The 24,401-nt window shown below is 44.8% G+C and overlaps 1 protein-coding gene across 12 annotated transcripts in view; it reads left to right on the top strand.

Moving 5' to 3' along the window:
* LPP (LIM domain containing preferred translocation partner in lipoma) overlaps positions 1 to 24,401 on the top strand; it is a 317,139-nt gene that overhangs the window by 155,788 nt on the left and 136,950 nt on the right. For all 12 annotated transcript variants that reach the window (XM_084292045.1, XM_084292042.1, XM_084292043.1 and 9 more), the window contains one exon: positions 7,029 to 7,151. In XM_084292045.1, the coding sequence (XP_084148171.1) occupies positions 7,029 to 7,151 (123 nt within the window). The remainder of the gene's footprint in view (positions 1 to 7,028; positions 7,152 to 24,401) is intronic.

Here is a 24,401-nt window from a genome sequence, read left to right as displayed (position 1 = left end):
CCCCTTCCCTCCCCATCTTTCCCATTCAGCTTTCAAATAACTTTATGTGCCTCCTTAGTTTATTAATACACTTCTCATCTTGCTGCTGATTTTGCATCTGGTAGCACTTAACACAGACAAGACTTCCAAAGCTTTTGATCAGACATGGTAAGTAAACTATCAGGACTGTCGGCTCTGCTGCTCTGGCAGATGTCAGCTGGTGGGACGCCTCCTCTCCCTTCATCCCTGGACTGTTCCTTATCAAATCCATCCTGTTGCTTTCATGTGCTTGAGGATCATGGTGTCTCTTCCTTGTGTGCTAGCTGGCTCACAGTGTGAAGATCCTCCTGTTGACTAAATGGCATGTGCCATTTTGCTGTGTGTTTTTTTTTTTTTTTAGTGGTGCCACAGTCTTGAAAGCCTTACTTAGCCAATGTTGAAATCTCCAAGACTTCCTTCTGTGAGCAAAAGCAAGTGGTTAGAAACCCCAAAAGGCCTGCTGCAGGTTTGAATGCCCTAAGTAAAGGTGTCTGTGATGCTGGGAGCAGGGGGCTGGATAACATCATCCTGGAGCAGAGCAGGTGGGGCCTGGGGGTGGCAGGCAGCACAGCACCTCAGGTGGTATCCTGCCCCTGAGCAGAGCCAAGTGCTGGGTTTGGGATTGGATCCCCTCTCAGGATGCACAGAGGGCAGTGGCTTGTTAAATGGTGGTAGAAAGGCCTCTGGCCCACAAGTCAGCACTCGACATGGTGGCAGCTCAGACCCAGCCCTCGGATCATGTGAAGTCAGGACGATCCTGCAGTGAAATTGCAGCTGGCGATGTGATGGCTTTGGATTGTGGTTTGTCATCATCTGGCTTGTTTTGTCAGGGCTGGGACAGCAAATGCAGAGAATGAGATGCCCATTTAGGAATTGTTTTGGCCCAATGCATTAGTGTCTTCATCTGGTGGCCAGAAGGAGCTTGTTTGAGTTTCTTACTTGCCCAGCTAGGTGCATCTTCAGCTCCTCACTTCCAGCCCTCTGCCTGTATTCCCTTTCCGGGGCCGGTTTCCAGTAAGCTCCTTGGGACAGGGATATTTCCTAACTATGATATGTGAGCGGAGCCTATCAGACAGATCTCTAGGGAAATATAAAAACTTCAGTGTAATACAGATTCATAATGGCAATGAAGTCTTTGCTCTCCTTCATATATGGGTCCCAGGAGGCTGAGTGCAATTGACTGCATTTTCTGTCATCTCAGCTACAAGGAGGGAAGAAGTGGGTTTCCAGGTGTTGGTCAGAGCCCCAGCTCTGAGGCAATAATCAGTTATTAACCTGCAGAGGCTGACGTGTTCCCACCAGCAGACGGAGTGACTCCAGGGTGGTGACAGCTGGCAGATAGACAGCATGAGTGGAGGCTCGATGGAAGTGTGAATGTCTATGAAGAGCCAAATCAGATCAGCAAGGGTCAATAGTGAGTGGCCAGACAGAAATGTAAGAGGGAAGCACAGAGTATTTTTTTATATTTTTTCTGAAGTATCATGGTAGAGTTTTGGCCCACGTGTTTCTCGAGCTGCTTTTGAAATCCACATAAACTCATAGCAACCACCGTGTCGTGCAGCAAAAGTAGCTCTGCAGCTTAGCAGCTTGTTGTGTGACGAGACACCTCATTTGTGTTGCTTTGAGACCAGTACCTTCCAGTTTCTTGCTTTCTTCTTCTATTATCTTTTTTTTATTATTTTTTTTTTTTATTATTTGTCCTTCTTGTAAGCCTCCTACACAACAGCGAGGTTATAAATTGCTTTTTTGAGATTTTGCAAGATGTCTCCTAGCAATGCTAACAAATAACTCCTTTTCTCTCCTTGTTCCTTTACCCCAGCTAGAACCGTGTAGTTCTTTACAACACCATGTTGCTTCAGAGAGAAAATAAACCCTGAAGGTACCCAGAGCTCTTTACATTTTACATGGGTGGAGAAGCTGCAAGTGGGACCGTGGCTGCCCCAGACCCATGCCATCAGTGCGGGATGGAGCTGTGCCTTGGTCTTAAGAGGGCAGCCCCCTTTACCCTGCAGCATCTCCTGCAGTTTGCTGCTGACGTGAGCTTTGCTGATGGGAGGCATTTGGCACATAGGTTGAACACTGCTGGGGCAGCAAGGGGACTGGTGCTGCGTGGTCATTGGCACCTGAACCCCCTTTTTTAAGTGGGGTGCAGGCAGACCCACCTGCCTCCTCATCTTCAAAAGTGGCCAGAGTTGTAGAAACGTCACTCAGTTAAATGACAGCTGTGTCAGAGAGACACAAAGCGATGCCTTTGAACAGCCCACTTCAAACTTTTGAAGTGTTTTTCTTTGGTCCGGCTAATATTCAGAAACATAAACCAGGTAAAACTATTCTGTGACTTAAAATAGAAAGAGCAGGGGAAAAAATAAATCAAAACCTAACTTCCCTTTGGCTTTTATCCTTGATGTCATCAAAAGACTAAAAAGGATATTTCAGGCCTGGCTTCAGCCTGATGGAACAGCAGGGAAGTTCTTTTCTATTAGATCCGTGATACAATCACGTCTGGTGAAATCACTGCGGTCACATCTGCTGAAATCTTCCATCATTTCAGATTTGTTTCAAAAGACTCAATCTGTCTGTTTTTAAAGGGCAAGACTACTTTTCCAGCCCCTCCTTGGTGCCTGGAACAGCAATTTTGCATCAGTCAAACATCCAAGACCCTCCTCGCCCCAAATGCTGTAGTCAGCTCTTGTCAGCATGTGCGTGCTTGGTGGGGCAGCCTCTGCGAGCTGTTTTAATTTACATCGGGGAATTTGAAACAAAATGTTTGCACTTGTCTTTAGGCTCAGGGGAGAACAGTCACAGCAGCTCAGCTTCTGGGTGCCTCATTTTCCTGATATATGCCCTCGAGGACGAATCTTTTTGCCACTGCTGTGGCTTTTCGTGCTCTAGATGGCTTCTGTAACCTTGGAAAGAAGAAATTCTGGGAAATCGTACAGTGAGGGAGATGGGGTAGCAAGGGTGTGTGTCTGAAAAGGTTTTTGCCTCTGGCAGTGGTATTGTTGGAGAAAGTGCAAAGCGAGAAAAAAAAACAAACAAACCCAAATAGCAGCAGTCTGAAGTGTATCAAGACTGAATCACTTCTTCCTGGTTAAAATTTCTCACAGTCTCTTCTTGTAGGTAGAGTGGATGCCATCAAAACCAAACATCTTTCCCCTCCTCTCCCCTGCCTGCCCCTGGCTAAAACAAGGAACGAGAGCCCCATCCGTCCTTCTTTCCCTGTCTGCAGCTGCATCTGAGCCCAGTGCCCAGGGCCGTGGAGTAGAAAGAGATGCCTTCTCCTTGTGTGGAGAGCGTTTTGTTTGCTTTGCCTTCCACCGAGGATTCCCCCTGCCAGCAGAGCAGGGCAGGCAGCAGCAGTGGGCGCAAGCTGGAGAAAGCAAACAGCCATCAAAGAGCTGTGAGGGATGGAAAGTGGGGAAAGTGGAAGAAAGTTTGGCCAGTGTCAAACATCGTGGTGTGTCATTGCCAGTCTGGTTCCTTCCCATCGCCCAAAGGTACCTGAGCCCGCAGGCAGCTGCCCTGTGTGGCCTTGTCTGTCTGAGCCCCTTGCAAGGAGCTGGCTTGGGCCAACAGCAGTGTTCTTACATCTCCGCCTGAATTTAGGATGTGTGATAAGAGCAGGTGTTGTAGGAAAAGGTGCCCCTAGGGAAATCACTGTGCTTTTCCTATCTCCCAGCTTGGCAAATAGTCTCAGGGCCTATTTCAGCGCAGTGAGCTGAGCTGTGAGGCCTTGCGTTGCCGTCTGCACCGCACGTCCCATGGGGCAGTGAGGGGGGACCTGTGGCACGGGCTGGTGTTGGGTGGGAGGATTAGCAAAATTAAAGCCAGTTTTCATTGGGACAGCGTGGGTTGACAGGGCGCAGGAGTGGATTACTGCCACAGCTGCTCTGAGCTGCACACCAGGAATTCAGGGGCGGCCAAACGGGCCCGGCAGTGAGGCTCTGCTGTTTTTCTCTCTCCTGCCTCGCAGCAGGGACTGAGCCAGGGGATGGGAGTGTAGGCGTTGCAGAAATTCACGTGAGTGGATGGGCTCTGGCAGGAGTAATTTGTTGGATGGGGTTGGTTTATGTTTGCTTTTTGTCGAACTCAGGTTGGCCAGGCCAAAGAAAGCATCCTTTTCCCTTTTTAAACCCGTTTTTCCGTATACAGCTAGCTGAAGCGGAGGGCACACAAGTGACTTGTCCGCAACAATGCAGTAAAATCCTGACAGAAATAGCTCTTTCTGGTTCTGCTGTTCGTATTTGCAATGTCCTGGACTTAACCAGCCTGGGTTCCTCGGAGCAAAGCCCTGTCTGCACTAACCTGTTGTGCCTTGGGAGCTGGTGCTTGCGTTTTGTTCCAGAGCAATATCATAAAACTTTTATAGCAGCTTCATGACGAAGAGCATGAGAGCAGAAATAACTTAGTCCTCTCTTACTAAAGTTGTAGAGTTGCAAATTCTTCTCCTGTTTCCACATACGATGAATCCCTCGATGGAAACTGGAGCTCTATGGGGAGAAAAACACAGGATTCATGGAGATGGGGAAGAAAAAGCAAGCAGAAACCTGCCTTTGTGAGAATTAGCATCTCTCCGGTGTTCTCAAAGTCCAGTCCTTTCCCAATAGGCCCTTCCACACATTATTCGTTGGCACTGTCATACTGCATTGTGCTTTAGCATTTGTAGAACTGGGCTCTTAATCTATGCTGATTATATTTTAATTGAATAAATAAATCTTTTGCAGAGCCCAAAATCAATGGAGATGTTTCCATGCTTTTATTTTTATTTTATTTTTGTAGGTTTCCTAAGGACATTTAACTTTTACAACCTTACAACTTGTTCTGCAGCATTTGCTAGTCAGCTATTGCATAATTGTTCTGGGGAATGAGAACCTGGGAGTAATATGGCACAGAAATGCTAAGAAGCAGAAATAAACTCGGCTGATCTTCTAATCCACTGCCATCCCTCCTCTCCAGGGTCAGCACAGTCCCACAGCCAGGGTACCAAGCAGCCCCTTTGCAGGCCTCAGTTTTATTCATTGTTCTGCCTGATTACCACCTCAAGTGCTGGGGCCTTGGGTGCCATCCACATCTGCCCCTCTTTCCGGGCTGGATTTTGGCCACTGAGCTCAAATGTTCTCTGGAGTGGAGAAATCTCAGGTTTTGAGGCTGGGAAGGCTGTGGCTGTCCTGCCATTATTGCAGGCCATCAATTGGAGGATGGAGAAAACCCAGGCAAGAGCCATGAAGTGTACTAGTAATGGAAAGGAAACTGGACTATTTCAGATTTAAAAATCTGGATACCTACAGCTGGCTAGGAGTAACGATCTGGGGTAGTTCCTGTCTAAGGTGTTTCTTTTTTGAACAATAGTTTGGATGGAAAAACTTTGACTGCCTCTATAATAAAAAGAAGCAAGAAAAATGGAGTTTGAAAGTAGTTTCTAACCTGACTTTCAGTCTGTTAAATGATGTGTTCTTGCATAAAGCACCTTGGAGATTCCATTTTCTTGTTAGTCAAGCCAAATTTATTGTAATCCAATAAGATTTAATAATCATTAGGAACTAATGAATGCCTTCGCACGTATAAGCTTGGCAGATCAGAGCCTCCCTGCTTTGCATAGGCTGTCTCTCTTTGACCAACTTGCCATTTATGTGTCGGATTGATGACTGGGGAGTTGTGTAAAACAGGTAATGATCTAGTGCTTCTGAAATGAAATTTAAATAAAACCTATCTGGAGCAGTCAGCGAGCCAAAGGGAAAGGAAAATTTTTGGCTTGGAAAATTGAAGTAACTTGGTGAGAATGAAGGTAAACAGAGCTGGACTGTCTGTGGGGAAGTGCTGGTATGGTCTGAACAGGCATTACAGTTGAAATTAGGTGAGTTGTTGTATAATTCTTTTATTTATTTTTTTTATTGTAATAGTCGAGCTGTGAGTGTGCTCTTCTGCACTGAGCTCTGTCGTTGCACATACATGGAGAGACTCTGCCTGGGGAATTTGCAGATAAGTCAGACACGGAAGGACAGAAGACAAATACTGACTATGACTCAGGTTCAGAAAAGAGTTTAATTGTGTAAGACTTCACTTAACTCAAGAACTTCTGCCTCTGTGCATGCCCTAAGTGTGGACTGGCTAGGTGTGTAAGCTCCTGGCACCTCTGCCACACCTGATGGGGATCCTTTGCAGGCTTTCTTGAACTCATATTCCTGCTAGAGCGAGTGTCCTGACCAGCCTGGTACAAGCAGGGCCAAGGCACTCTGAAAGCAGAGATAAAGCGAGGTGCACTGGATCCAAAAGTGTCCTGGCTGTAGGTTGTTGTCTGCTCTGGGCATGGGCTTCCCTGAGTAATAGCCCTTCTTCCCAAGGACCTTCTTTCTATTACTCTGTGACTGCCTACTGCAAATCATGCCCTTCACCTTGAGTCAGCCAGAAATGAATTGAACTTTTTCACTCCTCCTCAAAGGAGCTTATTTTTTTCGATGGAAATTACAAAGAAGTGTTGAATTGTCCAGGTACAGCTACCACAGATTGATTTAAAATAATAACAGGTGTGCAGGTGGCCGTTTGCTGGCCCCAGTGGCTTGCAGCCATGCTCTGTGTGAGCTTTGTCTGGGTGGGGATGTTGCAGAAGAGATGCTCTCAGTACCCAAATGCTCCAAGGCTGCACCCAGCTTTGGCTGCCCAGCTGGGCATCCAGTTAAAATACAGCTTCTCCATCTGTGGGGCTTGTCCTGCCTCACCTCGGCAGCAGATTGCGCTCCGAGTTGCATAATCCTCCAAGTCAACTTAACACAATGGGACCATTGTGGGAAACGCAGGAAGAAAAGCCCCAAAGCAGCCTAAATCCTTGTGAGATGGAGGCTTTCTGCTCGGCCCAGCTTCTGGGAGAGAGCTATAGCATTTCAACATGTTTGTCCCTGCAACCCGAGAATTATTGCCAGGGCATGGTAGTAGCTCCATTTGAGGACAGTAAGAAACCATGTGCTGGGCCAAGTGGTTTGAATAACTGGAACTCTTCTTCTTTCTCCTTGAAGGTGAATCCTGGTGGCAAGACACTAGAGGAGAGGCGGTCCAGCCTAGATGCAGAAATCGACTCCCTGACCAGCATCCTGGCCGACCTAGAGAGCAGCTCTCCTTACAAACCTCGGACTCAACAGGTTAGTGGCGCATTGCGTAAACCGAGCGGGAAGGTGGCCAGAATCGACTGCTGGAGTCAATTTGCTAACCGCTTGGTATTTGTTGCGAGCAGGCATGCCAGCTTGCCCTGATAGCATCCAGATGTGGCTGTCAATGGGAAGAAGGGCGCAGCCGCTCTGAAGGGGGCACCGGTTCAAAAGCTGCAGTACCTCTGAGAGAAGGGCCTCTGATCCCAATTGTTAGATTTGCCGTGGAGATTGTTAGAAAAAAGACTTGTAAAAAAAATGGCATTTCATTTGCCCCAACTTTCCGTCAACAAGAGCTTGTGAATTAAAACCTGATCAATTCACAAGCACTTTTCACTTTTATTTATCACATTTATTTATTTCCCCCTTGTTTTGTTAACTTTTATCTGTCACACTGCCAGAATGATCCAGGTATCTGCATCTCAGTTTGTTTTCTGTTGTTTTTGTCATCTAATCAGTGGCAACAAAGTGTCTTGGATAATAGCTGTGTTCAGGGTGGCTGTAGCCCAGCAAGACAGATTGGAATTCCCACTTACTCCACTGTGTCGAGGTGAGGACTGTTGGAGCATCAATAGCTCAGCTAATTTTTGTCACTAGTATAGGTAGTGCTTGAATGGAGCTATTTCAGTTTTGGAAAGATGTCATCTCCTTATCAGAGTAAAAGGTGAAACCCTAGTGGCACTTCATAAGAGCATTTTGTGAGATCTCTAAAATCATCCCAGATGTGTCTGTGCCCATTTGTGCACCTTCTTCATGTCCTGTCTCATGACTGGCCTCATTTCTTACATGTGCCTGGATCTGTAGGCACGTCTGCAGCTATGTTTGCCTTACCAGTGTCAGCTGTGGCTAAAACCCCAGAAGTGCACAGAATCAAAGGGAAAATTGAGTGAGGTGGTGCACACCCATTATCCGTATAGACCGTCTCTTTAGTTTGTGGCTCTTTTGGTTCTTTTCATCATTGCGTTTGTTTCAAGTAATGCAGGAACAGTACTTTTGAGAAGAACAAAATCAGTGATAGGGGTTTGTTTAGGTTTAAGTTTTTGTTTAAGTATATGAACTTAGCAAAATCAGCATTAAATCATATCTGGCACTTTTGGACAAGACTCCAGCCCAGGTGCCCACCTGCCAGCAGAGCTCTGGTGTCAGGGCCAGTGCCATTTCTGTCCTTTCTGTGGGGACCTCCCAGTAAACTCTTCTTTCATTCTAGCTGCATCTACACAGTGGCTGCATAAACTGACAGCATTACCCTTGTAAACACTGATTTGGGTCAGTCAGTCAAAACCAGCAATGACACAAACCAGACACAATTTGGTCATTTTCCCAGTGGAATTTTTGTTTTTGTGATAAATGAGACAAGTTTTAACAGTGCTTGTGCTCAGGCACCGTGTCGAATAATTTGTGTTCATTTTGTGTGTCTGCACCAACCACGTACGAAGGCACAATGCTATGGGGAGATTCCTTATAGTGTCAAAACCCAGTGAGAGAGTTAACTGGAAGAGATTTGTACGTACCCATTTTCCTTGGCAGTGCCTGCAGTCAGCTACAGTGTCTTAGCAGAGACATGCAACTCGTGTAACCACTTCTCCGAGCGTTTGCAGTTTTCTGACAGTACTGCTGACTGCCTCCTGATACTTTTTGCTTGGGGATCTGGCATTGTGCGAACAGATTGGTGTGGTGTTTTTTTTGCTTTTATTTTGTACCCATACTATTAAAAAAAAACTCGCAGAGTTCAAACGCAAATTTCTGCAGGTTTATTTGAGTTTCTGTAGTTTGGAAGCCCAACTTTTGGACTTGATTTGACTTTTTAAACTCATCAGCCCCTAGGATGACACGTGCTGCCAACTGCACGTGCTCCTTCATGGGGCTTTGTGCCCGCGGTTCTGGTGGAGGCTCTGCAGACTTGTCCCCCCCTTCTCAAAATGATGGGATGCTGCTCCCAGTGTGGTGCAGTCACTGCATGATACAGGGGGCAGAAAAGCTGAATTTCATTTCTGGGACCAAAAGCCAACTTTTTGTGTTTAGTTTCTCAGACTTGTCAGCACTCATTGGTTAACATAACCAAGTCCCATGAAAAGTACAGCTGCAGCAACTTTACCTATAGATGTTACAAAAAGAAAATGCCAGAGTTGAATGTGTCATCTACTGTAATTAAAAAGTACTCAAACAAGTCCTTGAAGGGTGGAACTAGAAGGTAAAGCTTTGATATTTCTCTTTGTTTGATCTGTACTAAGTATTAAAAGTGGTGAGTCACTTGATGGTCTTTTAGTAGGATAATAGATTAGGCTGCAAATTGTGAGGTACTTACTCAGAACATCAGCGCATTTATTGCATTACACCTTAGCTGACCTTCCCAAATTTACCAGAATAATGGCTGCAGATAGGAAAATAGAGTTACGACTTGTTTTCAGGAAAGACATTTCTAGTTGTGCTTGTGCAGTTAAAGCATTATAATAATTTTATAGGTATACCTTGCCCTTGGGGGTACTCCTATTCTGGAATAAGAGAAATTTTATTGTTGGGCTTCTTTATTTTCTTTTATCTTCAAAATAGTTTTAAAGCAACATAAACTAAACTGTAAAATAGGCTTCTCATGCTGGAGGAGTAGTGCTGGCAGGATACTGGCAAGTGGTTTACTCAACAAACCCTGCCTTCGTTGGCGTACATTCACAGAGGAGCCGATCTCTTCTGATCCTCGGTACGACTTTGGGATTGCAGTGAGACGCGGTGCAATGGGAGGTGCCTCTGGACAAGAGGGATTTGTATCCTCCTCAGTAGGTTTGGGAAGTCCAAAATACTTTTCAGATTGAGGGAGGTTCCCGTCATCCCCAGGCGTCTCTCCTTGGTCTTGAGGCCGTTGTTGAGAGTGTCCTCCGCAGCAGAGGTTCTCCAAGCATCAATAATCAGCATCACGTGGGTGAGAAGCAGCTTTTGGTCACCATCACCTCAGCCCCAAGCTGAGCCCATGACTTGTGAGAGTCTCACCGACTGAGTCACAGGAGCAGCCAAAATTGATTAAAATGCTGTTCTTTTATTCCTTTTGAAATTGCGCTTACCTAAACCAACAGAAAATTACAACTCTGGGTCATTATCTTTAGCTGCAAGACAGCAGTGTCTAAGGATGCTTTCTGTCACGGGAGCTGGGAGGAGAGGCCAACATCCATAAATTCAGTTGGAATTAGGGGTTTAGAAAGGATCAAACAGCACCTGAGCTTGAGAGGTTTGTGTGATCTTCAGCAGTGCTGCTGCTTCCAGTGTTGTGGTTGAATTGGAGGAGACTTGCCTGATCCGGAGATTGCTGTGCTTGCAATGGGGTGTTAGTAAATCAGCTTGCCGTAGGTATTGTCTGAAGAACTGCAGATGCATTATGACAAAATGTATTCATATTTTCCTCCGGTTTGGTAAAGTTCAGAAATATTAGTGTGATGTATAAAGTACAGAGGTCCTCTTGTGTAGCTGCGATGTGTTTTCTGTTTACATATCACACCTCTAAATTACAGTAACCCATAGGAAAGTTTAGAGGCAGGGAACCCACTATGCCTTTTAATAGTAAAAGGGGGTTGTATAGGCGAGGCATTTAGGTGCATGAGTTCCATGGATGGGAGTGGGGCCAATTCCTAATTTGGGTGGAGATTTGGTGGGGATTTGGGGGATGCTGTGGTCATCTTACTCTTCTGTTAAAAAGGGTATTTTCCCCAATTTAGAGATATTTTTTAAACTGTTCTCTTTAAATCATAGCATAGGAGATGAGAGTAGCAAGGCCTTAAGCAAAAGAGAAAAAAAAAAAAAAAAAAAAAAGAAGCCAAATTTCACCCCATAAAATAAATGTTTGCATTTTTTTAAAAGAACAAGAAAACTTTGTGACTCTGGAGAGAAAGCTTCCAGCAGAGGCTCTGAAAATGAAATATTGGAAATAGCAGCATATGAAAGCTCAGGATTTTTTGTCCCTGCTGTGAATTATGTATTGAATGCTGATTGCTTTGTTTGGAATCAGACACCTACCTTCTGAAACTCTTGGGTTTTATCCTGAATTTCATATAGATTGTCTGTTTGGCAAAATAGGACTTTGTGGGAGGTGTACCAGGTAATAAAATGTACTTGGTCCACTGGTAATTAGGCTTTTTTTAAAAAGCAAGTACTGGGTGGCCAAAATTTACAGAGTATTCAAATAGAAAAAAAAATTGCTTTGATGGTCAAGATCAAATCTACTTGTGTTCAGCACTCGGAGGCAGCTTGATCCAGAGGGGTCTGGGCTGGCACTTAGGAGACCTGTTTCATTCCCAGCTACCACCACTGTGCAAAATGACCACAAACGTAGCATTTCTGCTTTGCTTCCTCCCAAAATCTCTTCTGGCTGTGTAGCTTGGCAACTGCTTCAACGTGATCTGCCTCCTACCCACGTGTATGGCATCTAACAAAATGAAACCTTGGTCTGGGTTGAAGGCCTTTAGGTGATGCGGTTCTACAAATAATGAAAAAGAGAAATAAATTCTTTTTTTTTTCATCTAACAGATGGGGAAAATGAAGGCAGAGTTAGCTGAGGTATCTTAAAGATTCACGCCTGTATCTCTGCCTGTGTATCGTTGCCCCCAGAACTAGATATCTGCCACTATCCAACACTGTCAGCCAAAGCAAGTAATATTTTGAAGGGAAAGAAGCTCATTCTCAGTGTGAGCTCCAGAATAATAAAAAAGTAAATAAAATTAAATTAAAAATCAGTGATACATTTTCATTAAGTTCCAAACATACTGGGAAATAATGTCTTCTAATGACTGGAATTTAAAAGGGATTTAAATGTTTGACAGCACTGGTTGTTATTCCATCACTTCTTTTGACAGCCAGTTGGGGATTACAAAAGCAGTGAAAAGGCAGTGGATGTATTTTCTTGCAGAGTGATGGAAGAGGATTGAGCAGCTATAGGATAGGAAACCACGAAACAAGGCAACACACTCGGCATGGAAGACTCCTAGGAGCACTCTTTCATGTGCATTTCTAATTTTAGCGTCCCATTTATATCTGGGCCGGGAACGTGCAGCTAAGGGTTCGGGTGTTTTATCTTTGTTTACGCGGAGCTGGATCTCCAGCCATGAATGAAGCTTCCCAGGCAGCAAAGAGCAGAGCATTCCCCGGCATCGGGAAAAAAAAGCCCTATGATTGCTCTTGGTGTGGGCTGTGGGATTGGCATATGGGCTCTGTAAATAACAGACTGCTAAAGCTCGCTTCAAAAACAGTCCATGCAAATTCTCTAGTCCAGACTCGGAGTCTGATTTCCTTGTTCCTGTTAGTTCACTGAGCCCGGATTGTTAAAGGTTTTGCAAGCACAGTCCGTGGAATATTTGCTACTATTTCAGTTGTCAGGAACGTTCTTCTTCCTTTTAAGAATGAAAATTCGGGGGTTCAAGTAGATTAAGATTAATTTGACAGGTTCTGAATTAATTGCCCCCTCCTGTAGCATTTATGTGACAAAGAGTTCATGGTTGCTGATTTACAGGGCTCAGTGGGATCTGGCTGTTTTAGGTGTTCCGAAAGTCGCTGCGTCTTGTCAGTGTTATTTGGGCTGAATTTTATGGCTAATCTGCTGTATTCAGAAGTGATATTTGGGGTAAATACAAGGGTCAGGCTGCTTTCTGCTGGTCTGAGCACATCTAATCTGTGGGCAGCTGCACCAAGGAGACTTCTGGTTCCAGCTGCACGGGGTGAGGCCTTCCCAGTGGCACATTGCTCTGTATTTGTTGCACTTACTTGAGGTAGGTGCATTTTGTTTGCTGTGGGCTTTCTAATCAGTGGTGACAAGGACTGGGAATTGCACAGGCTGTTTTAACCACGGGGTCACCTCAGGGAGCTGCGCTCCTGGCTGCGGCACGCCGGCTTTGTGCTCTTTGTAAAACCCATGTCGATTACAGAAGTAGGAAAGGAAGTGTCCCATCTGGAGCCGTTTCAGTGGGTTCCTCCCAGCAGGCGAGAAGCGAAGCCTTTACATCCAGGAAACTCTCTTCCTCCCGCAGTTCCCGTCCCCAAAGGCAGTGACAATCCCGCCTCGTGTGGGTGGCGGCGGAGATGGTCCCAAGGTTCGAGCTTTCTAGGAGCACTGCCGCGGGCGTGCTGGCTGCTGGCGGGGCACGTCTGTCACGCTGTCCCTGCCACGCCTGCAGGCAGAGGAGCGTGCACAAGGCAGGGGATGTTCAGCCGCGTACGTGTGAGTTGAGAGGCGTAGCCAACAGCTGAGCTCATGGATGTTTGGGTTTGGCCTACGTGTACGAGCAGGGGAACCTTCCTGCGCTCATCGGCTCCAGCCGGCGCGTGCAGCGAGCTGACACTGTTCTGATTAGCAGATGCTGGAATCGGTTGCATCTGCTGGTATGTATTAGAGCATAATCCTTTTGATAAGAGCATGTCCGTGAAGATTTTTAAAGGAAATTTTCTAAGATCCAAGATTATCAGCTCATCACAGATGAACAGGATAAGAGTGACCTTTGCAGGGTATTATTTCTTTTCTGTAGTGCTATCATCAGAGTGAAAATAAAACAACACTACTCCTGCTTTTCTTTTTTTTTTTTTCTGGATAACCAAGTTCACAGAAATCTTGGGAAGGTTTGTTTTTCCCTTTCTCTTTATTTTTTTTAATATTTGCATCCATTTGGGTTTTCTGCCTACGTGCTTGGCTCCAGCACCTAGATGATGACTGGTGTTGGATATATTGGACTTTAAAATCTGTGCAGGCATCTCAAATTTGTGTGTGGATAAAGGCAAACATTTACTTTGGGATCAGTGATAAAAAAACAAATAGTACCTCATAATTTGGTCTTTTTTCCTTTTGCATTCGTGATTGTTTTGTTGTGAGTGCTTGAGAGCTGGGCTCTTGCTTTCTAAAGCTGTTCAAGGCCTTCTACCTATTGTTATGTTTTGTTTTCTGTCTTTTTCCCCACAATGGGACCAGGCTGCTGTATACCATCAGCTCAGGAAGCCTGTCATCATTTCCCCATCCTCAGTGTTTGGCACTCGCAGTGCTTTGGCACTCATCTCAAAGGGACCCAGCGCACTTCACAAGCTGTCCACGTGTCCAGCCAACAAAGTGCAGCCGCCGCTGGGGCAGAGACCTGCGCTTCGCTGGGCCGCTGGCTCTGCTCTCATCCTTACACGGGTCGATGCATCTGAGTGCTTCGGTGGCATTAGATTTACCACTGCGACAGCCCCGTGAAATACAGAAGTATTCTTGCTCTTTCCCAGGTGAGGGAGGGACCGAGGCACCGGGAGATGAGACAACTTGGTTTGTGCAGGGTCACCAGAGGAGCTGAGGGCAGGCCGTGGGCTCCCCATCACACTGTCACTGATTTATTCTCCTCTTGTAGCATGTGTGGATTGATGGATAGAAGGTACACTGGGACAACTCCCCTCAAGAGGCACAGAGAGGGGTCTCAGGTGTGGGGTGATACAGCAGTGCCTGTCCCAGAGTGTGTGAACCGGGCAGAGGTAATAAAAAACCCTTACCCTTCTTTGTTGGAGGTGTTGCTTGATGCACAGCTACAGTTTCGTGATCTTGCTGCTGTGCCTTGTGAGTAAATCCTGAAGGATTCAAACCCCCAGGCCCAGAAAGCTGTAGTGCCCTGGACCTACAGCATCACTGAAGTCAGCAGCACTTGAGAAGTGGGAAGTTGTTTTCCCCACCTGTGTAAGGCTGAAGGATTTTTATGAAGTTGCACTTACTCCTATGGCACAAATCAGTAACTTCTTTGCCCTCTGCAAAGAAATAGCTGGCATATTTGGAAATGAAAGCACGTGGATTATTTCGGGGAGCTGCAGTGTGGAGCTGGTTGTCCTCCCCTCCCCATGGCCCATGGGCTGGCCCCACGCACACGCAGTGAGCCCCAAGCTCCAAGCCCGCTGCATGTCCTGCAGGCAACCTGGACTTTTGCTCTTCCAATCTGTGCTGTAACCAGGATCCCTGACCTGAAAGGCAGATTGTTTGGCTGATACGCACAGATAAGTGCCAAGGCTAATTCTAGGAGAAGGGAAGCAGGAGGGGCGGTCAGGAGAGGTAAAGAAACAGAACAGGAAGGGTCAGTCTGCTCAAGATGCAAGACACAAGTCCATAGGAAATGAGGTTTCCTTTGCTCTGCTCTTGATGGTTGCTGTTCCTTTTGTGTTGGCTCTTTCTCCTCTGCACACCCTAGGAACCAGCTGCGTTTCCCTCCCAGTCAGGGAAAGGAAATAGTTCAGAGCCAAGGGAACAGCACAGCAACTTAGAGAAACACCTGCATGGCAATGCATCGCTTGGGACTTTGCTCCCACTGTGCCTGCGCTGGATGTCTGCCCCGGGCCAAATGGCAGCGATGACTTTGTGGTTTGTGCGTTACACTCGTAGCAAGAAGAGTGTTGCCTCAGTCGTTGCCTTTCAGCTTAACTCTATCCAGAGACCACCGAAGGGCTGGCACTGCTGCTGCTGATGTGAGTTCCTGTTGAGTTGTGCTCTTGAAAAGAGGAGGGCAACTAATTTCTGTGGTTGCAGTTTCTAAATGCATCTGAAAGGTGAAGACTATGAATGTGCTAGGGAGCCCTAGCATTTATAGTATGGCCTTTACAAGTTTATCTTGGTTGCTTCCTGGTGCCAGTTTGCGTAAGCTGTTGCAGATTTCGCACATTTATCTTTGTAATGCCTTAAGGAAGGAGAGAGTTGATTCTTCTTCTGTTCTACAAATGAAAAGCTGAAGCACAGCTGATGCACAGCTCATTGTAAAGCAGGGCTTTGGACATACATCTGTGATGTTCTGGGATAGTTCTGTCATTTGCTGGTCTGTCCTGTCCATACAACTATCTGTCCTACTGGTGAGAGAGGATCTCTCCCTGGAGCCCCTGCTGGACAGCCCGAAGGCAGAGCAGAACCGCTCCCAGCCTGCTTTCAGGTAGGGGGAAAAGAGGGCTGCCTGGAAGCAACTAGTGCCCTACAAAAAAAGTAAGAGCTGGCAATGCATTTTCTACATTAGACCCTGCTACCAGTGCATAAATAAACATGATACGTTTATGGCCTGAACATATCTCAGGATTGTTGCAAGATGTTCCTAGTTCAAAACCGTTAACCATTAGAGGAAGAGACAGATGTATCTGCGGATAGTTTAAGGGGCTGTGTCTATATTTTCTCTTATTGATCGCCTTTTGCCTTCCTGTCTGGAACCTTTTGAGAGATGACTGTGGTGCTGAGATGCACTGTCTCTGCACATTAAAGCTTCCTTGGCTAAGAAAAAAAAAAGTACACAAAAAACACAACCGAAACCCAGCCCATATCTGAAAGCTATGAATTGATAGATTCTTCTGATAGCTCTTCAAATAACTGTAAATTACTCCAGGCTGTTAGAGTTTCATTGTAAGGAGGTTCCTTCCTTGAGTCAGACTTCTTTGCATCACAGTAAAATGCAATTAGATGACGTACATATTGTGGCTTGGAAGCACTTACAATTTTCTTAGCCTTATGTTGTCAACTTTTGCTCAATAACAGGCTTGTGGACTGTGTCACTGTGCCTGTGTTAGCATATATTATCGCCATATGGTGTTTCAATAGTGAATAGGAGACATCTATGAGTATGTAAAAGGATGGGATGGAAAAAAATATTACAGCAAGATAAGCCTAACATGCTGCTTCACAGCTGACAGTGAGTACTCTAGCTGCCGTTTCTATGGGAAATCAATAACGTGTTGCTCCAATGAGTATTACTGTCTTCTCCTGCAGATTTAAAATCAAAAACCAAAACAAAAAAACAAAACCAAAACAAAACAACAACAACAACAAAAAACAACACCAAGAAAAAAAAAAAAGAAAAAAGAAAAAGAAAAAAAAAACAACAACACAGAAGTGGACCTGGCCAGAAAAAATGAGATTTTGATGCAGGTGTTAGAAATATTTTTGCCAATGTTTGCAGTCTGAGACTGCCCAAGCAAAATAGTTTGTCTTAGCATGAATTCTTTGCTCAGAAAGTAGTGGTTTCTTGTGGGTGAGTACGGCAAGAACAAGGGCAGTTTGTGCAGTTTCTATGGCATTATACACGTAAAGACAGATCGGATTGTTGCGGTCATCTTAGCTGGTTGTTAGCATAGCCCAGGTCAGCGACCCTGCTATCTTGTCATAAATAGCACTGGTGTTTATCTTTGGGTTGATGTCAGACCGGGTATCTTGTCCCCTTTGGAATGATTTATAAGAAGTCAATGAGGGGATGCCTCTGTCCCAAGAAGGGAGCCCTGAAGAAGTGCCATCTTGCAGACCGGCAATCACTCCAGTCTTCCTAGGGGCTCAAGCAATTTTGGTTCCCTTTTCCAAAGCCATTAGCTAGTGATCCAAGAAGGATTCAGGAAAGATGGAAGGAATGACTCTATGTCCATCTGGCAGAAAGCCAGGATACGCATGCACTTCCAAATCGCAATTATCAAGAGGGGAAGAGAAGGTGTTGGGGTTGATTACTGGGCTGGTTTGCAGAAAGACCAACTGTGTGTTCCATGGCATAGCTGTATAATTAACACTGAGGTCTTAAAAAGTGATGGATAAGCCACTGTTTTTCAGCTGGGTTTCTTTGAAAAAGGGGATGTAGTACAAATGTTATGTTGAACTCCCTTTAATCTTTTTTTCTGGAAACATTTTGACTCGAGTCCACATCGGAGGCTAATGTCCAAAGTGCAAGAAACAGGGACCTGGCTGCGGAACAAGGTGGTCATGAAGGTCACAGTGTTTTATGAGGCCTCGGTGACAGAGAGCTGCTACTGTGCTCAACACAGCACTCTGCTTAGTATGAAAAGCTGCAGAGCTATCTCAGGGAAGATGCAATCGTTTAGTGCTTCTTCAGGCTAAGTGTAGATCACTGTCAGGTCTTGGAGGTATCTGGAAGAATCAGTACCCCAAAGCAGAGCTGTATAACACAACAGCCGTTTTTAGCTTTTTGGCAAGACTTGTTTTTGACAAGACTTGGCTTTGACACTGTTGAGTAATGTGGTCATTTCTAACTAGCAGCAATAAAACTTTAGAGAACACCTGCTGTTCCTATATTGAACATATGTGTGCGTGCTCATGTAAAATCACAAATGCATGCAGGTCTAGAGAATACAATTCATCTTTGGCATCTTTCCTACAAATTGTATTTCAGAACACTTTAAAGTCTTCCTGTAAATAAAGTAATTTCAGAATTGAGCTCATTAATGAAGAAAAGGAGATGAAGTAAGATACAAAAGCAAAGGATGAAAAAGGGTTGCTTTGTTTCATTGTTTTTTTTTTTTAAAGGCAAAACAGGCATTTGATAAGTTCAAACATTTGCTGAATGTACTCAGCGATACCTCCAGAGGACATAGGATGTATGGACAGTCTCAGGAGACTGTCTGCATGGTGGGAACTTCACAGGGCCAAAACCAAAGTAATGGACTGATCACTTACTAAGTATAAGTGGAGGGAACATCTGAGGATCCCTGGCTCTTTTGCTTACAAGCCAGTGCTGGATTATCCCCTATAATCAGTGCTTTCCCCAGTCCAGTTTCAAATAAATTAAATGTAAATATCTCACTGCTTTCTTTGGGTGATTATTCCGGACTGAAACACATGCAGCTGCTAAGAGCTATTTGACTCGAGTATTTCTTTGCTTAATTTAATCTCCTTGTTCAGAGTGACACTTCCTATATGTGTCCGTGCATGTGTGCCTGTGCCATGTGGATGCATTCACTTTCCATACCTCATATATACATACAGAATAGAAGGCGGCTTAAATTCCCCAGTACAAAGCTGTAATAAAAGAACTGACAGACTGGATCTGTAATACGCCTGACCTGACAATTAAGCAAACTTATTACCATGTCAGCCTGCCAGATGGATCATCTACTCGTGATGTAACGTGTATTGCTTCTGAATGTATTGGAGTGCAGTTTCCTATTTTATGTTTGTTGAGCTGAGAAAGGGAGAGGGAAGAGACAGTTTTATTTGAACTAAACCCACTCGTTTTGAGTGTGTTTAATGATAGCAATATGTGACAGATAAAATAAAATCCTAGGCCCTGGTCCATGTTTATTTTAATTTTAAGCAATGGGGAAGGATGGAAGAGAGAAAATTGTAGACTAAAAATGTCTCCTGTTGTAAAACAGCAGCTTGAGCACTGAAAGGGCTTTTCTTGCTGTACTCTGCAGGACTCTTAGATAGGCAGCTTTGCCAGGTGGGAGTTTGGGGTTTTGTCCCTGAGAAAGGGACAGTTTGGACTGTTTGGCATCAGCTTTTCTAATTGTTTCCTCCAAGCTTACTAAAGATAGTAAGGCTATGCTGAAAGAGAGGAGGCAAGAAATAGCCTGAAGCATCTGTCATTAACCTCGACTTCCTTTTGATGTAGTCCCACCCTGACCCTAAGGAGAAGGCGAGTTCTCAGACCTTTGTTGTAGCTGTGTCCCTGAGACTCCCACATCTGTCACCTGCTTTTGTCTAACCTTGGCTGAGCCATCTTTTGTCTCAGGGCTGCACTCCTCCTTCTGTTAAAGAGGGATAAACCCGTGTCTTTGCCTGTCTGCTCACTGCCGGGTGTTCGGGTGAGCATTCAGTACCTGGTGCCGTGAGGATGCGTAGGTAATGCTGTAGTGTTTGTGATCTGTCGTATTTGCATCTGGACCTTCCTGATCTTCTGTGACTGCGTGGGTGGATCCGGATAAATTCTCTTTTCTCTCAAAAGCTTATGTCAAGCACAACCTTGAAAAATTTGTGCAGCTACTTCACTTTTCTATGTGGCTAAGCTGGCACTGCTGGCAGTAAAGCAGGTATCTGTTTGTCTTTGAAATACTTACCAGGGTGCTGTTCTCCATTTTCGAGCTGTTCTCTGCTTGAAATTCCCTCTATGTCCAAACAAGGTCTCTCACTCTGCTAATACACCTCCGAGGAGCTCTATGCTCATGTCTCAAGGGAACATGAAGGCGATCCTCTTGTTCTGTGGAGATGCTTGAACGGGCTTCCCAGGTGGGGTGTTGTGCCCAACAGCAGGGAAATATTCCTACAGAGAAGTGCATTATGGCATAAGGAACCTTTACACTCTGGACTGCCATCTCCATCTTGTGTTGTTTTTTTGTTTTGTTTTGTTTTCAGAGACAGAAATACAGTCTGGGTTCTGGGCTTTAGAAAAACACCCTGCCTGGACCAAAGTTGGAATTTAAGCCTTGGCTTTTCAGTGTTTTTCTGTCAAGTGTCAGCATATGTAGGCCTGAAATTAAGAACCGAAGAGTCTTCATTCTGTCTGAGGTGAATGGTCACTCCAGCTCAGTGTCCTTCCTAGTAAATACTAAAGAAGACAGGTAGGGCAAATTTATGGCAATATTGCCCCAGGATATTTCCCTTTATCCAACAACTTGCTGTTCAAAGAGAATGACTTTATCAGAAATGTTCTCCGGTAATACTCAGTTGGGCTTTTTTCCTCTGCCATGTCATCTAATTGCTTTATGAATTCAGGTAAATTTCTGGAATTTAACACATCCCATGGCAAAGGAGACTCAATCCCTTGTGTATGTTCTCCATTTGCCTCCAGTTAGGGTCATTCCATGTTGCTTCTTTCTAGCACTGGAAGAGACAGGACAATCATTCCTCCTTTTTGTACCCCTCATAGTTTTACCTGTCTCTTTTCAAGGCTCAAAGGTCCTGGTATACTTAGTTGTTTCAGAGTAATTTGAAAAATTAAGTGCAGTATCCATATGTTTCTGATCAGGAATTGTTGTCCAAGTGCAAACTGAGGAGTTTGAAGGCAGTAACAATGGAAGTGGCTCCTGGACCTGTATTACTGCCTTTGGTATTTGCTGTTAACTTATTGTGAAGCACTGGATTCACTGTGCATTTTGTTTGTTACAGGTAAAGCCTGTGATTCCACTGTTTCACTTTCTTTTCAGAGTAACTTCCCTAGTATCCCATTTTGTTTTTCAAATATGTTTGCAGTCATTGCAGAATTAAATTATTTGACTAGATTTTAACCTCATTGCCAAAGTTTTTGCATGATGGTTTCTGAAGATAGTATCTACAGACAATGTGATATTTCCAGATAGAAAATGACAGGAGAGAGACCTGGTGACCATATGGCTCACTGGGAGAGGTCTGAAGTAGGCAGAGTACTTTGGAACCGAATGGGATCTGTTGTTTTCCCCTTCCTTCCAGATCTCTGACATGCCCCCTGTATTTTCAGTGAGATTTTGAGCTGTTCTAGCATTAAGTTTCCCATCTGTAAAACAGAGATTGTAATAATAACATATTCCACCTGGCTGTCAGACTTCAGAAAGCATTTTCAGATCTTCAGCTGAAAATTCTTTCTGCAAGTACAAAATATCATGATTTTGCCAGCTTATATAAAAAATGCCTCTTGCAGTGAAAAATCAGTATATGAAATACTTTTATTTTCTATGAGGGAATTCAACATCAGACTCTTCCAAATGAGTTAATGTTTCGCATTATAGATCGTGAGATTGTGAGATGTTAATGTAATTCCAAGTTCTGTGCAGCAAAGAAAATGTTGGGTGTACTTTTGTGATTTATACTTTGATTTGATCAGTGTGTTAGTAGTCTGGAGGATCTTAACTTTCAGAAACATCTAAGAGTTCAATACATTAGAGATGAATAAGATATGTGCATGAGCACATGTGCTTTTATTGCAAAAGCTAAATTAAAACTGGAGCCCTTTTGGGCTGAAATAGCTAGCACTTCTCAAGCTCGTTTTCTGTCTTCCAATACTCCTCTGCACAAGCCAGTGTGAATCTAATGTGTTCCGCATTATTTTGCAGCTTTAACATGGGGACCTGTAGAGACGGTGAAAGCTCTGTATAGAAAGCATTGTATAGTGAGGGAGGAAGCCCAACAAAGCTAATTATACAGACACTCCCACTCTATTACCCTTCAGAGAAATTGAGCCTCACATTCTGCTCTTAAGCTTGTTAAACTATTCTTTTTGGGTGCAAGGATCTTATTTAGGGAATGAAATAGCTACACTGTGTAATCAGAATGGGAATTGGAGCAGATCATTATATTTACTCATTTGATTAGCCATAAAATAGCTACTGAAGTCCCCATTTTAAATCTGCTTAGCAATTGTGCAGCAGGGCAAACTGGGTGCTTTAATTAGAAAAGAGAAAAGATTGCAGTATTTTCTTATAAGTAATAAATACATAAACACACGCACATTGTGATCCTGTTTATGTAAATAACCTTTTCCCTGTGGGCGTACTCGCCTCTTAATTGTTCAGGGTCTGTTCTGCTTCCAGCTGCAAAGCAAAGGAGAATGAAAGGTTCTGCGTGTCTGCTTGGGAACGCACGAAGTCTGGGGCTTCAAATCCAGCTAAAGAGGTTTAGATTAGCCATTTTGGATTAACTGTGGTAGGAGGAATAGGTAGCCCTAGAAAATGACAGCGGGGAGAAATGGTGGGTCCACGATCACTGGAGGAGATTCAGGTCAGGTTGTGCAAACACCTCTTAGGAGCAAGTCAGATAGGCTCAGCCCTACCTGAAGAGAGAGGACTGGACTGCATGCTGTCCTCGGGACCCTTTCAGCCTCTCTTCATGGTTTTGCAGAGAAGCTTGCGGCAAGATTTGCTGACGCAATTTAAGGCTGTACAAAATCACCAGTGGGTTTGGTGGACTTTGACCTGTTCCCCTTACCCAAAGGGGTGCACTCAGACAGGAGCAGCACCTGGCCTCCCCACGCACATCTGAGACCCGCACATCCCCAAGGGGCTGCCTTGCAGCCACCGACAGCCCTGCTGGATGAGGATGCTGCTGAGGATGCCCTGCTTTCTCTCGAAGAATAATTCCGTGCCCTGCCGCTGATCCGCCCGTAAAGGCTTGGAAATGAGCCATTCCTGAAGGTTTCATTTTCTGGCTTCCTTTGCAATCCGAGGGACTTGAAAAGCAGAGCAGATGTTCCAAAGACAGCAAGCTCTGTTGCTGCTGGTTTCTCTGATCAAAATGGTCACTGCCTTAATGGTTCTTAAGTATATAATATCCCTTTAGGAAACTAAACAGCAGCAAAAATATTTCAGCTTCTTATTTATTTTGAGCCAACCTGAGAAAGTGAAATGAGCGTCATTACAGAGAGGAGACCTGGGGTTTTTTGAAGTCATTAGGGTATATGTGGAGCAAAGACAGTTGGCAAGCATGTGTTGTGCTGCTTACCTTTGCGGGTCACTGAAAGAGTCATCCTAATAATGAAAATAACAAAATCATTCTTGTGATGTTGCCTGTGCGTGACAAGGCCTTTGGGCAGCAGGAAGGGGCGCAGTAAGACTTCAGCTTCCCACTGGTAAGCAGTGAAATAAGTATTTGACCCAGCGACTCTCTTTCACAGACAGACTCTCCTGTATCTCCTTCTTAGTCATTGATTTCACTGGTGCCCAGGGTTAGGACCCACTTGTAAATGGCCACAGCTCCTGCTGTGCTGAGATGAGCCTCTCTCATCCCCAGAGAGGCTCAGAGCAACCCCTCCCAGCCGTCCTGTGGTGTTCTAAAAGAAGAAGGGAAAGAAATGCCTGCACTGGCTGTTCTGCATCTGTGAAATTAAGATATCGGTGCCTGGGTTGTTCCCCTGGCATCATTCCACAGCACGAAATTGTATAAGCAAGACAAGGGGCAGGGAAAAAACAAACAAACAAAACCACCACCATTATTAGGCCTAGCATACCCAATATAACCTTACGGCCAAGAGAACAAGCCCCTAACTATAAAGAGGTTAGAAACATACCATAAATTTTAATGAACACCTAATTCTCTTTTTAATGTGGCTGGGACACCTGCAGCTGGATGGGGCTGTTGTGCACAGCACCGCATCGCTGTAACCACCCCAGGGCCCACCTGGCTGGCAGGAGGAGCGAGGTGTAAGGGGAAAAAGGAGGCTGCTGCTTGGATTTTTGCTTGATTGTGGTGGCAAAAATATTTAAGTGCTTTCTCTGAAGTGCTGAACACCTGTAGTTCCCATTGAAATTAATGGAAACACTCAACATCATTGCCAGTTCCTCCCTTTTTCTTAGAAATGTCTGTTGTTTTGTGCTGTAATTTTCAGACTTCCTAAAAACCATAACCTAAAAAAACTCCCAGACACAGAAGTTCCGTCATCTCTGCTAGAAATTAATCACATGCTTGAAATTTAAGTGTGCTCCTAAGCGCTCTCCTGGGCGTACCCATGCATGTAGATGTGGAGCCACATATACCCTGACCAGCAGGGTACATGCAGAATAACTGGTCAAGAGACCGTCTTGGAGGAACGTTTATAACATCACATCCCT

Source organism: Netta rufina (assembly GCF_964035555.1).
Source record: "Netta rufina genome assembly, chromosome: 9".
Taxonomy (NCBI): Eukaryota; Metazoa; Chordata; class Aves; order Anseriformes; family Anatidae; genus Netta; species Netta rufina.
Note: the sequence above shows the minus strand (reverse complement) of the source record. Positions and strands in the feature narration are given on the sequence as shown.